This window comes from Bombus vancouverensis, chromosome 6, assembly GCF_051014615.1.
Source record: "Bombus vancouverensis nearcticus chromosome 6, iyBomVanc1_principal, whole genome shotgun sequence".
NCBI classification, from domain to species: Eukaryota; Metazoa; Arthropoda; class Insecta; order Hymenoptera; family Apidae; genus Bombus; species Bombus vancouverensis.
The window spans coordinates 7050268-7065108 of record NC_134916.1 but is presented as its reverse complement, the minus strand read 5'-3'; the positions used below and the strand labels follow the sequence as shown (position 1 = coordinate 7065108).

Genomic DNA, 14841 nt, shown 5'->3' with positions numbered 1-14841 from the left:
CATCCACTTATATAATGGATTCACCGTTCCCAACGTGTAATAGTGGGATATTTCAATCTTAAGTAATTAGATATTCATACTAGATGCAAAAGAAAAATTATTATATACGTGGGAAATACTCCAAGTAACGCTTTCCAGAGCGGAACTCGTGAGACTTGTTGAGTGATTTTTATCGCTGCATTCCTTACCTTGTCGACGCCACAGAGGAAAGAATCGGTCTCCCTATTAAGATGCGAATTCCTCGAAGAAAAAGTATTTATTTCTATCGCAAAAGGTCTTTATTCCTTGCACAATGTTAGTTCTACGAAAAAGAAAACAAATTTACCAAAACAAATTAATAATTGCAACACAAGAAGCAAACTAGAATACGTTAAAATATTATATTGAAATTTTAATGTTCTATTAACATTTATATTTAACGCAATAACGAATGTTTTTTACGGTATTGTTATTTATAATATACACTTGTTTCATTGACGACACTATTTCCATTGCTACACTCTAAGAAATTCCTTCAACTTTCGAAAATAGGTACAGTTAACATTCATAAATAAAACATATTATAAACCCGTTACACCCGATCACGTTCTACAATCTCTCAGGCGTCTATCGTTTGCAGGAAAATTGTCTCGAAAATTATTGTTCAGAAGTTATATTCTTTACACAATTTAGATACATCTGCTGCACTTAGAAATAATACCAATGCGACGCGATGCAAGGTACGTGCATATACGTATACGCTTAAGTATTCGTGAAGGTACAAATTGCGATGTAACATATTCGTCAGGTTTGATACGCTTTCAAAAATTCCAGGATATCCTCATACGTTTGTTTACGCTACGCGGTCTCATTGTCGCGGCGTACACCAATGTGATTATCGTGATGGTATCATAAAACTGATCAAAACAGGGCAAGTTTATGTTATATTAATGCTTTTGTTATCATCCGTCGTATATAAATGGCAAATGATGTAAAGATGTACATTATCCAAGGATACCTGTTTCTTCTTGAAACGCCACAGATCGATATAATTATTTACGATCGATTTTGATCATAAATACGTTAGCATTGGGCGACTTTCTAATTAATGAAATGTTACGTTCTTGACAAGACAGATAGTATTACTATCATGCAAACGTACATAAAAGCTATAAGGCAAGTTTTTCTTCATGATGTGGATATCTAAAGTTTACCAGGTAGGATCGAAGGATACGTGAAAAGAATACGTTTGTACCAAACAAAACCAAGACCCTTCATCCCTAACGTTTTATTAATATATACCTTTAAATCTTCATTCATATTCAAACGTTAGTGCATTGATTTGATTACAACTTTGTTGATTATCTATTAAGACCTATTTGCGAGACTATACGCTTTTACAATTATTTATACATGATACATTAAGACATTATCTTCGTGCAAAAATATCGTGATTACTTTATTATGTGCTAATTAAAGAAAGATAGGAAAAAACGATAACATTAGCTTCGCTTCGATAATATTCAATATCAAATTTGGATATACGTACATAATGTAAATATTAATGTTTCCCTAGCGATTTATAGGGGTGTAAAACATTTTGTACGCAACCTTTCTATTCGAATCAATTACTTTCATTCGTACATCTGACAATTAATCTAAACATTGTCAGCTTAATGACGTTTTCCATAACGTGACAAAGAATAGTTTCTTCCATACCTATATATACCTAATACTTACCTAATTGTAACAACTACAAATACATAATAATACGTGCACGCGATGTTGCGTGAGTATGTACATAGATACATGTACATATGTATACACTGGAAACGTTGTGGGTCTTGCACTGTATCCTCGCCAGATGAAAGTATACATAACAACTTTTATCGTATACGATTTTCGCTTTAATCCCTTTTTCACTGGGCTGATTTTTTCGTATATTTTCTCAAGAACGTATTTAATAACATTAAACTGCGCGTATGCATATGCATTTTACGTCGTTTACAAAATACTGACATCACAAAATAAATTTTATATTGATATTACAGAAGAACGAAAAATCACATAATCGATACAACGGATTAGATTATTCGGATAGTAGGTTATTCGTGTACAGGGTGCAAAAAAGGTAAGTGTGAAGAGGATCGTAGCGTGATTTTACAACTTCTGACCGACGGAGATTTGTAGAAGCCGAAAAGTCTTATGCAAAGACGACCTTGACCTTGAAATTAAAAGTCAAATATTTTTTCATCGCAACAGATCCTACACATCACGAGGAACAAAAGTCTCAAAGGAACCATGGGTCGCAAATAAGCCCTTCTCCCGGAGAGAAAACGTTAAAGTTTTAATATTTGGTATTTGGTATTTAAGCAGTTCCGAACTCACTTTTCATTCTGGTTAACCTTCTCCACCAAATTACGTATAATCCCTCTTTCACTCGATAATAAAAGCCATGTTCAATTCGATATATTCCACTTCGGCTTCTTTTCCATGGTTGATTTGATAGATATTCCAGATAGCATTCTGATAGGTGTTCATGATCTTAAGTAAAACACAATAAAATTGATCGTAAGCGACGCAAAATATACTCAATTTGACATTACTTTTCAACGGATGCAAATTATTAAATCGAACTCTGAACGACATATTTTACTCTGCAAAGAAGGAAGTCCAGTAGTGTCGACTCTGGAAAACGAGGAGATGATCCATGGGGAGCGGCTCTGCTTTCTGCCCACGTTCGCGTAATTTGCCAAGGAGTCGTAAACGTAAAAATCGCAAATATACTGCACTTGTTCGATAACAAGTATCTAAGTACATAATTCCTGTCCATTTTTTTTTTAAATCTTTAAAACTATTGCACGTGGTCTTTCGCGAGCACAAATCCTGGCATCAGTTGATTGAGGATGCTACTGTATTCATTACGCGGTCCAAAAAGCGTGGTTGCAACTTAAGTAGTATCCAATGGAAAAAATTTCGTCGAGCAATATAGCTATTTGGAGTGCTTGAACGCGTCGAATTTTATAAAATTCGTATTCGCCGATGATTGAGTCTACAACTATTCTATGTAAATGTATGTTCTTCTTTGGAGATGCGGAGCCGATTCGATCTTCGATATGGATTTAAATGTTGCAATATTAATTCTTTGTCATCGAATTGTTACCTTAGTTGCTAGAAATCTCATTGTCGCGGAACCTTTTTTGCGCATGGGGGTCTTCTATTACTCATGTGTCTCTAGTTTAAGAATTATTGAAAATTTAACATTTTCTTTCCGGGAGAAGGGATCATTTGCAATCCATGGCTTCCTCGGGACTTTTGTTCTTCGTGATGAATAGAATATGTTGCAATGAAAACAAAAATTTGACTCCGAATTTCAAGTGTAGAATCACGCTACGAACCTCTTTACACTTACATTCTTTACACCCTGTACAATGATACTTCTTTCATTTTTATCCATGTAAAAAATATTAAAAAATCATTACAAATGTTACGTTTTAAGCCTTATCATTACCCAGCAATATCATCAAATTTTTACCATGTTTAACATTTAATAGCATGTTTTTACATTAAAGAGCAATCAAAGAGCAAGTTATATCAATATAACTGGAAAATGTTGTATACCATCGAAACAAGTGATTACAAATATAAATGTTACATCTATAAATGCAAGATTAAAAATAATTCATCCTCGAATAATATTCGAAGAAGAAACTATAGCAAATATGTACAATATACCTACTTACTCTTTCTGTAAATACGTATCGATAAAATAAAATAAAATGTTCTTCATGGAACATAGTAAGAAATAGATCAAGAAATACAATAATCAATATATTTAATACCATCTTTATGTTTTAACGTGATATTTTCGTTAAGAACAATAATTTTTTTTACAGAGAGATATAGAAGCCATTCGTGGTGCTTTATACCTTGGTGTGGCTTTTGCGATTGCGTGGGTGATAGGTGCAGCAGATTTATCAATAGCATGGCTAATGTTAGTGCTAGCACTAGCATCGACAATACTTAAAACAAGGATGTCCCGTTTTCTTGAATCGACCGTTCAACACGAATTAGCCAGGCTACGTCGAAAAAGAACTTTATACAAGGATGAAACTGCTGAATGGCTAAGTTTACTTCTGAATAAATGGTAATCATGTACTTTTATAAATATACGTAGTAGGTATATATAATTATCGAATAACTGACCTTCTTTATTATCATTTCGTAAAGAAAGTTGAAATCGTTTCATGCATAAAATAACTGCAGTTCCTTAGAGTAAAGAATATCTCTCTTAAACCTAATTTGTATAACAATAAACTTAAAACTTTGCCATGATGTTAATGGAAAACAATATTAATTATTGTATGCCTATATTCATAATTATTAATTACTGTGTTGCTTATTTCTTGAATATCAAATAAGACTAAAAGGTAACAAAAGTAGCTGTATTTATCTACTGCAAAGTATCTCGATGATACTTTTTTTATTTGAAATGCTCTACCTACGCGACATAAATTCCATTCTTTTTTCCGACATTAAATCGTTTCTGTCGATCTTTATCGTAATACCTTACAATATTACATTTACAGTGCCGTACGAACCGAGAACTAATAAAATCAAATTCAATTTATCAACGAACATACATTTATATATGTACATAAATCGAAATTATCCATCTCGTATTCGTTCGTGTGCGTGATCGTTAAAGCCTCGAATGTCTCTTGTAGGTGAACGAACGTAGTTCAAGAATCAATAGTATGCGGGTATTTGTAAATATTCCACATTCCACGAGTGCAACCATTGCCTTTCACATTTCACCGCGTATTTCATACGTATGAATACTGTTGCTGCTGATGTGTAGTTGACAAAATTAGATTTCGAATAGCAACCTCTGTTCATATTCTAATATGCTTATTCTGAAGTTATTTCTTTTTTGATACGTATATATACATATGTACCTCCTATCTCCTCGTAACAAATATCAATATATACGGTGTATTTTGAAGCTAATAGCTTTAAAAGATTTCAATTCAACAACAATAGTAATTACATTGAAATTGAAAGTAATTCTGAACGATATTGAATCTTTGACTCGCGATATATTGCGCCCGCCAAATCATGTATCGTGCTTAAGTAAAACAGTTCAAGCGAACAGTAATAGCTACAACGCAACATTTTTTCGCTTGTTGAAATTGCTCAAGGATACTAAAATAACACATAAGAGCTCGACTGAGAAAATGTAAAAGCAATACTACTTACTTGAATAGTTGATAGACTCGTTCAAGCGTCTCTAGCCATCGAGCAATTCTTACCAATTTTCTTATTAGTATTATACGTTTACTATTGTAATCCTTACTATTGCAAACTAAAAAGACAGTGGAAAATAAAGAAATCAACCATTTACGAGGAAAAATGATGTACGAATCGAACGAAATGATCGAATTTTATATTTGACAAAATATAGATAATTTCTTTTAAGTAAAATTCAATTCTATTACAAGAATTTGTAAGCTTCTAAACATTAAAATAACTTACTATCCGTAATCATAAAGATTTAGTAATACAACCTTAAAAATATTTTATGCTTGAATAAGAATGTATATAATAATAAGGATACAATATGATTATAATTTATTATGTGTACAATTAGGTGGAACAAGTATTCCAAAATCACGTAAGAATGTTTTCATGTAAAAAATACGTGAAATTAATATTTAATAAATTTAAGCTGGCAAAACATCTATTTATATTAAATACGTATACGTGTATCAAGTAAGTCAAAGCGAATGATAAAATTCGCAAATTTCTCGCTGAAAGCTACGAAATTACCAGCATTATCAATACACTGAATTATTAATGTTGATCTATAGCCTATTTTACTTGATTTCGAAATTTTCTTGATTATAATCAAAACACTGAGATAATTAGACAATGCTTTTAATTATGACAAATATAGGTATCCTACATGCAAATTACTAAAATCTGTACCGATAAATACTTCGCCTTTGATTAAAATTCATTTCTATGGCATCCTATAGCCATTTTGATAAAATTAACAAATTGAAATATACATATTTCTTTAATCGAGTAAAACTTTATTTTTCAAGATTCAAAATCGATTTGTCTCAATTTTATGAAGATTAGTTTCTAACAACTTATTGTTAATGTTATTAAAATAATATTTAAATATTGAGCTTTCTATTTAGTGATCTTTGAATGTTAATTGTTTATATAATGTTATATTAATGTTGAGTCAAGAACTAATTACCTCTAAACGTACATACATATGTATCAATATAATATTTTTCTCTCGTATCTGCAACTTACTATCTCATTTGTAACGTAGGTGGAGATTTAGCGCCACCAGTATATTTTCTTTAGCAAAAGAAAGACTGGAACCTCTTCTAAATGAAGCCAAGCCTGGAATACTTGGTGAGTTTTGTCGCAATATGTAATTATAATTAGCTAGTAAAATATTGTAGATTATGCTATTTAAAGCTTTTGTAGAATAGAACTGTTTACAATATAAAATAATCAGTTAAACAGTAAAATTTATTGTAAATAAGCACGTAATATAAGAGAATATCTATTAGAAAAATAATATTTAACAACAATTCGCAAACTGCTATTCAGTTTTGAAATTCGGAATTAAAGATATAGTGTTAGTATGCTTCGTATATATTAAATTAAAACTAACATGGTAAATACCTACAAGATACCTTTTTTGACTAATTCTAGATCTCAGAGTAATTTATACTAAATTGCATAATGCTCTTCCTTCTTCCTTTCTTCTTAACATAATAGTTGATATTTTTAACATTTTTGATAAATCGTCACCTTAGTTCTTAACTTTCTTAGTTAATTCCACTTTTCCACATATCCACATATGTCGCATTGGTATAAAAAATACAAATTCATAATAATATGACGAAGATTATACCAGAAATGCAATAGATATTCAGATCATTTAAATTCGAATTTCATACAATTATATTAAACTTATTAACAATAAACTTTAACTTCAGTTTTATCAGCTTATAAACGAGTGGAGGTAGACAACGATTAAGGACTAGAGCAACAAAGTACCATCTCTAATTTCTGCAAGAACATAAACTTAATGAGATTGATCATTTATAGGAAACTTTACCGTTGATTTAAATATTTATGAATTTATAAAAGAATAATTTCAATGGAAAATATCATTCTAGGACCATTGGAATTAAGAGAGCTCACATTTGGCGAGCAAACCCCATGCGTCACACGCATAAGAACGGTAGATTATGCGAACAACGATGACGATTGTCAAACAAGACAAATGAAATTATCAATCGAAGCTGACTTACGCCTCGATTGCGAGCAATTTCGTATGCTCATCACAACAAGACTATTTGGAAAAGGGTTAGTATATAGTATACCATCTACATGTATAACAAATGTATAACAAACATGTATAACACAATTAGTACAGAAAAGAAAGCAAGATTCGATTACATTCGTAATAATTTCAAAAGCCTTCAATTTTTTCGTTTTAACAAAAAGAGAATATAGTTTTCGGAAAATGAAATCCGCTGCTACTTTTCTTCACTACTGTTACTACTTACTAATTATACTTTGCACGAGAGAGAAAAAGATATTACAAATATTTTCGAAAACCATAAAATAATGTAATATAATATAATTAAAATATTATTTTTATTTTTATCATTATTATCATATAATTGAAAAATATAATTTTTTACTTACTGTATGTATTACTTGCTGTAATAGCTGATTCTCTGATCTTATTACGTTTCAAAAAGTTTAATCTGGAATTAAAGGGTTGGCATGGACATCGATCTGGCCGTGGAGAAACTGTCTCTCTCGGGTACCATTCTTGCCACCCTAACTCTTGATTCCATGGCACCGTTTCCTCACGCAACATCTTTAAGCGTGAGTTTCTTAGAGAAACCGGATGTTTGGTTCAGCGTGAGAATCTTACGAGCAGTACAAATGATGGAATTACCTTTAATTAAGACGTGGATTCATGCGGTGGTCACGGACGCTTTGGCTAATTGGATCGTCGATCCGGGTCACTTAGAGATGAATCTGAGAGCTCAAGAACGACCTGGACCCAGATTCGATTCATTAACTAATTCTATACCACAAGGAGTGCTTACCATCGTTTTGTCTCAAAATGGATGTTCAGGTACTGCAAATTATCGAAACGATTTAATAAACGACATACAAAAATCTACAGAATCTACATATTAGTAGTACGAAAAGAGGATATATCAAATATTCAAAAGAAAAAAGGAAAATTAATAGAGAAGAAATTAAAATCTTAAGTAGTGAATAGAAAATATTACAGTTTAATAGCAAGTACAGTTTAAAAGCAAATACAAATAAGTTTATGGTTCGAATGAAATCCTAAGCGCAATCATGAGACTGCAACATACAGAAAAGTTGCGTATATTATTGTAATATCGGAATATATTAAAGGTGTAATTTTGTCCGATTAATTATAATTTATTAATAATGGATTGAAAATACAGATATTAGTTAGACAGAGAAACGATGTTTGATTAACAGGAAAACTAAATGCAACGCTCGTATTTACAACAAATAACTTGACAACTATTTGGTAACTCTCTCTCTCTCTCTCTCTCTCTCTAGCAACTCTAACACTCGACAACACTCGCAACTCAATTCTAACGAGTCTATGTTTCGACGTCTCGATCAACTCTGACCCTCGCCAATGTATTCCTGCTCGGTCCTGCACACACACACACACACACTTTTCGGCTCACATACTTTGGCCTCTCGATTGCCACTCCTTGAAATATGAAACCGTACTTCTGTTTTGACGCTGCTTATCTTTTCTCGCGTCACTGTTACTAGGCGCTCTTGGATGTAAACAAACCACAAAAAGACGGCGTACACGGTGTTTTCTAATTTCAGCCGATCTCCAATCAAAGCTATTCTACGATATTACATTATCTCGTGAAATAATATTATATTGCAATTCTGGAAATATAATTTGCTGTTTCTCAAAATGCTATTTCACAAAAAGGAAAAGAGAAAAATAGTATTTGCGTTTTTTAATTCATAGCTCCCATCATCGCGGACGAAGTGAGATGGCTCGTGGTAACATTAGGAGATCAAAGGCGAATCGTAACTCTTTTGAATTCCACGTGGAACGAGAACATATCTTTCTTAATGAGTGTCTTGGATAACGAGAAAGTCTCTATCAAATTAAAAGCAAAACGACTTGTCAGCACCGTCACACTAGCTCAGTTCGAACTCGCGCTCGGAGCATATAATTGGGATAACTCACAAGTGTAAGTTAATACACAGCTTACAAATCAGTTACATCAGCTTAAGACTACAAAAAAAGTAACAATATGAACTGAAGAATACACATTTATATACACAATTTTAACATTTTCATCCGGAAGTATCGAAACCGTATTACAACCAAAGAAACCGTCCCGGACCAGTGCTAACATTCCAAACATCAATGCCCGATTAGAATATACTGCGCTACCAAAACTGGATCCAGACTTGCCACAACCGGAATTGATAGAAGATAATTCATACTTGTCAGGTAACTGAAATTTTTTATATTTTTGAGATGTTATTCTATCTGATATTTTGAGTGTCACGAAAGTATACCAATTGAACGCAAAAGTCAGGTAAAATGAAACAAACATCGTAACATTGGTATTTCAAATTCGTAGCTTTCAGACATGATCTTTTACTATCCTATACTTCATTTACCTTTATTAAAATACGACACACAATCATTAATCTATATATTTTTTGTGTTTCAATATTCTGATACTTTGCATTACCATTGAATGATGATACATATTTGATAAATTTGATGTGACTCGTTATGTGTATCCGTATGTAAATTCGTGTATAAATATCATTTTCAGGAGTACTTGTCGTTTATATTCATTCAGCGGAAAATCTAAATAGTGGCAATTCCCACTGTAATCCTTATTGTATATTATTCAACAATCGTAAAAAGGTACGCTTTTACATATCCCTTATTATAAAAGAGAGACTTGTTAATTCGATTTCCTATTCTACCCATCTAAATACTGTTTATTTAACATTCAGGTAAAAACAACGCATTACATTCGAAGCACTACATCGCCGTGTTGGGAATCGAGAGCACAATTTCTTGTTCAAGATTATACTCAAGTGTCTCTAAGTTTTGTCGTATACTCTTGGAATATATCCAAATCGATTGATGGCGATATGCTTGGGCTCGCTATATTATCTTTATCTCAAGTAAGATTGCATAATTATTATGCAGAAATAACATTTTGGTATATAAATTTTTTGACAAGTATTTCAAGTATTTATCAGATATTTGTTACATAGAATACTTGAAATTACACTTCAAAACATATCATAAGGTGTGAATGCTCTTTGATATAGTTCATCAAAAACACGAATAATATACATCATTCATCTTCAATTCGCGTCGAGATAGAGCAAATATTCTAAGAAATTTGTTCGGGGAGAGAAGTGCAATTTCTTCTACTCTTTGCATATAGTACCTATCACTTTATTTTCACTGTATCAATGTATTAATTCTTTACACATTTGCATAATTGGTTTTAATTGGTTTTATTGTGCTACACGGATCTAATTAATTAACAATATGTTATTGTTTAGGAAAATATATGGACAGTTAGAAAAGAATTGATCCTCAGTGGATCGAACATTACGTCAACAATGACCGTTTCTGTATTATTCTACCCTGTTAAAAGTATACAGCAAATAATCACTAGCCGAAGAAGTAGTTTGATTTTTCCAACATCAGACGAGGAGCCAAAATCTAAAAGAAACAGTCTACCGTGGATGCAACAGGCAGTTAGTACAATCGATGAAAACAATTACATACGCGTATTTATTAACACCGGTATAAATGATACTTCATCTTTACTTTCTTACGTATTATCTGTTTCTTCAGAAATTATTATTAACTCACAAGGATATAGATCCCGCCTCATCGGATGTATCCAGTTTACTTTCCACTGGAAGTGGACTAATGGAAGTGACACTAATACGCGCGAAAGATCTTGTTGCGAAAGATCTAAATGGTTTCAGCGATCCTTTCTGTGAACTGAAACTAAATAATGAAACAAAGTATAAAAGCAGCATAAAGAAGAAAACGCTGAATCCTTGCTGGGATGAAAGTTCCATCATGGGTTTGCCCAGAATCGGCGAAACTTTGGATGTCGTAAGATTTCTATTTATACAGCGTATTTAAAAAAGGTCCGACGCTTAAGTTGGACTTATGATATTCATCAAGAGAAGTATAAAACGTTTGATCGATACAGGTCCTAAAAACAATATTTTCGATGCAAAATCAACTTTCATTATTAGCGTTCGATATCATGAGTAAGCTTTCGCAATACATTGGATATACAAACTTAGAAGACGCAAATGTAGGATAATATGGCATAAATCTTCATATTTCTAAATATTCGATATACTATCCTCCCATTTCTATATAAAACTGATATCTGTGGATCGCACGTTCCTTCCATGCCATATATTTTCTTTTGGTTATCGTAAATACAGCACATTATTTATCGGCGATGAGTAGACCAAAGCTTTTAAATGAGTATACGGCTATGGAGGTTTTTTTTTGACTGTATACACGCTCCCATTGCAAACTATACACAAAATGCATTTTCATGTTAACACATTTCATTTTCGACTATACCTGCACTGTAAAACCTCGGATCGGCTTAATTGGAGGACGCGACCAAGATAAATTGATGCCCAACGGATAATAATCGAACCCCGAAGGGAAATAAGTGACAACATGTTTTCTATACTAAAACAAGCTCTTTATTTTTTAGAAGATCTATTTCCTTTTACAGTATAATCATTTTTTTATTTATAATATAATTATTTATTATATTGTATAATCAATTTATTTTTTCAATTTCGCACATACATGTGCTTTATTACGGCAACTTTTCAATCATATGGTATACATATACAAGCGTTTGTTATTAGTAAACAGAAGATTTCGGATAATCGCAAATAGATTAATCGTAGTCCTATTGTACATTAAATGTGTTGCGAGGAAATTCATTCATGATACCGAACATTAAATAATGAATAAGGTAAGTGTACAGATCAAACTCAACATCTTCGACTTCGATGATTTTTTAATATGTGGTGGGGAATAGGAGTATGATTTTGAATAAGTTTTTCCTATACATATCACTAACGGTCAGCCTTAGTTTCCAAGATATTCGCGAAAAACAGTCAGGTACCAGTACAGGTAATTCTGCCTATAGCTGTGTTTGCTGTAGCAGCTGCGTTAGTAAGTATTAGTTGTCGGCGGCAGACCGCTTAACTTCTGTTTATAAATAAGGATCGGGCGAGCTTAAGCGACCGGCTACCAATATTGACGTGCTGCCACAGATGCACAACTATAGGCAGAATTCGTTGTAGTAGTTCCGATTTTTTGCGAATATCTCGAAAACCGTATACGATGCCGCCAGCTATATATATAGGAAAAGATTATTCAGAGTGATGCCCCACCATTAAAAATCCACATATCAAAATACCGAAATAGGAGAAATTGAGTTCGATCTGTACATTTACCATAAATAATGAAAACCAATTTTACATCGAAAGAATTGCTTTTAGAACCTATGTTGATTGAATTCTTTTTACTCCTCTCGGTAAGTACTACTAACTCTTCAAGTATCGGCCTACTTTTTAACATACTGCACTTTCTCATAGTATAGATATATATTCAATGAATGATAATGGCAATATAAGACAACGTCATAACCATAAGAAACCGTAATAGGCTACACGGACAGGCTACACATCAGATATAACGCCGCGGCAATCGATTAATACAAACACGCACGCCAAATTACAAATAAACCGATAACTATAGGACAAAACAATACACACCGATAAACAATTACATGTAGTGGACTCCATATCATATTTATAAACAAAAGAAGAAAGAAAATCTATGGAAAAAAGAGAATGTGACAATAGTATATCTGCTACAATAGTCATATCCGTTACAGGTATCACAAGAAAAAAATTTCTCCATTCATCTTACACAATAGGTATAAACACACACATTCATCCAAACATATAAAACGTTACAATACTCTAAACGTCAACAATAATCAAACAAACACTACAGCAGTAACAGAAGAACGTATGAATCGGTGAACAAGAATCCGTCATATAACCTTTAAAATCACAAAAGCGTGAATGAAGATAGTAATAATTTAATTAATTATCAAATGATATTAATAATAATATGTAGAAGGGAAAGAATAACAAATACGATACTTTTATGCTATTTTTTCACGTAGGTATTATGGGATCATGATACTTTTGGTATGAGGGATTATCTTGGAAAAGTATCATTGACTCTCGATGACATTAGAAAATTATCAAGCAGCGATCAGTCCCATTGGTTGGTGTTACGGGAAACCAAAACGGGATCTGTAGAGTTGAAAATTAAAGTTTTATCCGAAGAGTGCGAGGTACATATTACCACATTTTTGTTTCAAAAAAAAAGCAACATCTCAAACTGCCTATTTGATATTTTTTCATCTAGTCTCAAAGCACATATGCAGCCAGCAATATCAGCGAAAGTTCAACCCAATTAAATATTGAAAGTTCTGAAACGGTGTCAAACATTATAAGAAGACCTTCGATGGAAAAGTCAAAAATGAGATTGCATTTAGACGTTGTACCACCACCGCCGCCCCCGCGTACAATTACCTTGTTAAAACCAATTATTTCTAGTCAATCCGGTGAATTATTTTCCAAGAGTTTAACATAATATAAAATTTGTATAAAGGTTTTTTTATCTCGTTGATTACTTATTTCCAATCTAAATTATTTGAAATAGACAAAGCTAGTATTGGAAGTAAAGACTCCAACGAAATGAATGGAACCGAGAATTCGTGGGTGCCTAGTGTTGTCACAGAATCCATAACAGGTGTAATTGATGAAACTGACACGTCAAAGTTAAGAGAGCGACCATCTCCTCACAACAGTTTAACCCCAAGTCCAGAACAGAATTTCGGCAAAAAATTGCCACAGTATAACAGTTTTCGCGTTATGAAACAAAAGGTGATCATAATAATCAATAAAATAAATATTGTCCAATCTGCATACATATATGTAATTAATATATTTATTTTTAAAATTAAAATACATGTGTACAATAACGTTGACTTGACAAACGATAATCTAAAATATTACTATAGCCGATAGCGTAAATAATAAAATTGAAGGTTATTTAAATTATTTATTTATCATTAATTATTATGAATGATTTTAGGTGAAAAGAGGATTAAAACTTCGTAGATTTCGTTCTGAAGTAAACATAGAGGACAAAAATGAGTCAAAAGGCGTAACATTGAGTTTGGAACCTAGAGGTGGAGGAGAAGCTGATGCTACAGAACTTTTACAAGGATCTGGTTTAGCGCATGCTATATCACAACCTGATATGCTTGGCAGAATAAGACAACCTAGTCCGCGTTTAAGATTAAGACCAAATGGTACGTAAATTTTACAATTAACATAGTTATGTTAAAAATTAACATAGTACATACAATAATGTGCATTGCTTTGTAAGATTTCACGAAATTAGACATCATATATTGTATCAATGACTGAACCTCTAATATGTCATGTTTATATTACTTATATGTATAACCAACATCAGAATTAAAAGTTGTCAATGGCACTAAAGAAAAATACTCGGGAATAGAAGGAAAAGTTTTACAAGCTCAAGGTCTTCATGTCGCACATATCGCTCAACTATATTGTCGGATAAAGCTTCAAATGTAGGTACTTATA

At 32.4% G+C, this 14841-nt stretch overlaps 1 protein-coding gene across 5 annotated transcripts in view; it reads left to right on the top strand.

Annotated features, from left to right (window-relative positions):
- Positions 1-14841, top strand: part of LOC117158015 (uncharacterized) — a 31888-nt gene that overhangs the window by 15327 nt on the left and 1720 nt on the right. For 4 of the 5 annotated variants that reach the window (XM_033336469.2, XM_033336466.2, XM_033336467.2 and 1 more), the window contains 15 exons: positions 3876-4126; positions 6326-6411; positions 7188-7377; positions 7797-8164; positions 9068-9296; positions 9414-9562; positions 9897-9991; positions 10084-10257; positions 10648-10845; positions 10946-11215; positions 13341-13514; positions 13589-13787; positions 13886-14109; positions 14321-14540; positions 14708-14828. In XM_033336469.2, coding sequence (XP_033192360.1) covers positions 3876-4126; positions 6326-6411; positions 7188-7377; positions 7797-8164; positions 9068-9296; positions 9414-9562; positions 9897-9991; positions 10084-10257; positions 10648-10845; positions 10946-11215; positions 13341-13514; positions 13589-13787; positions 13886-14109; positions 14321-14540; positions 14708-14828 — 2948 coding nt within the window. The remainder of the gene's footprint in view (positions 1-3875; positions 4127-6325; positions 6412-7187; positions 7378-7796; positions 8165-9067; positions 9297-9413; positions 9563-9896; positions 9992-10083; positions 10258-10647; positions 10846-10945; positions 11216-13340; positions 13515-13588; positions 13788-13885; positions 14110-14320; positions 14541-14707; positions 14829-14841) is intronic. The other variant, XM_076619148.1, reaches the window with a different exon arrangement.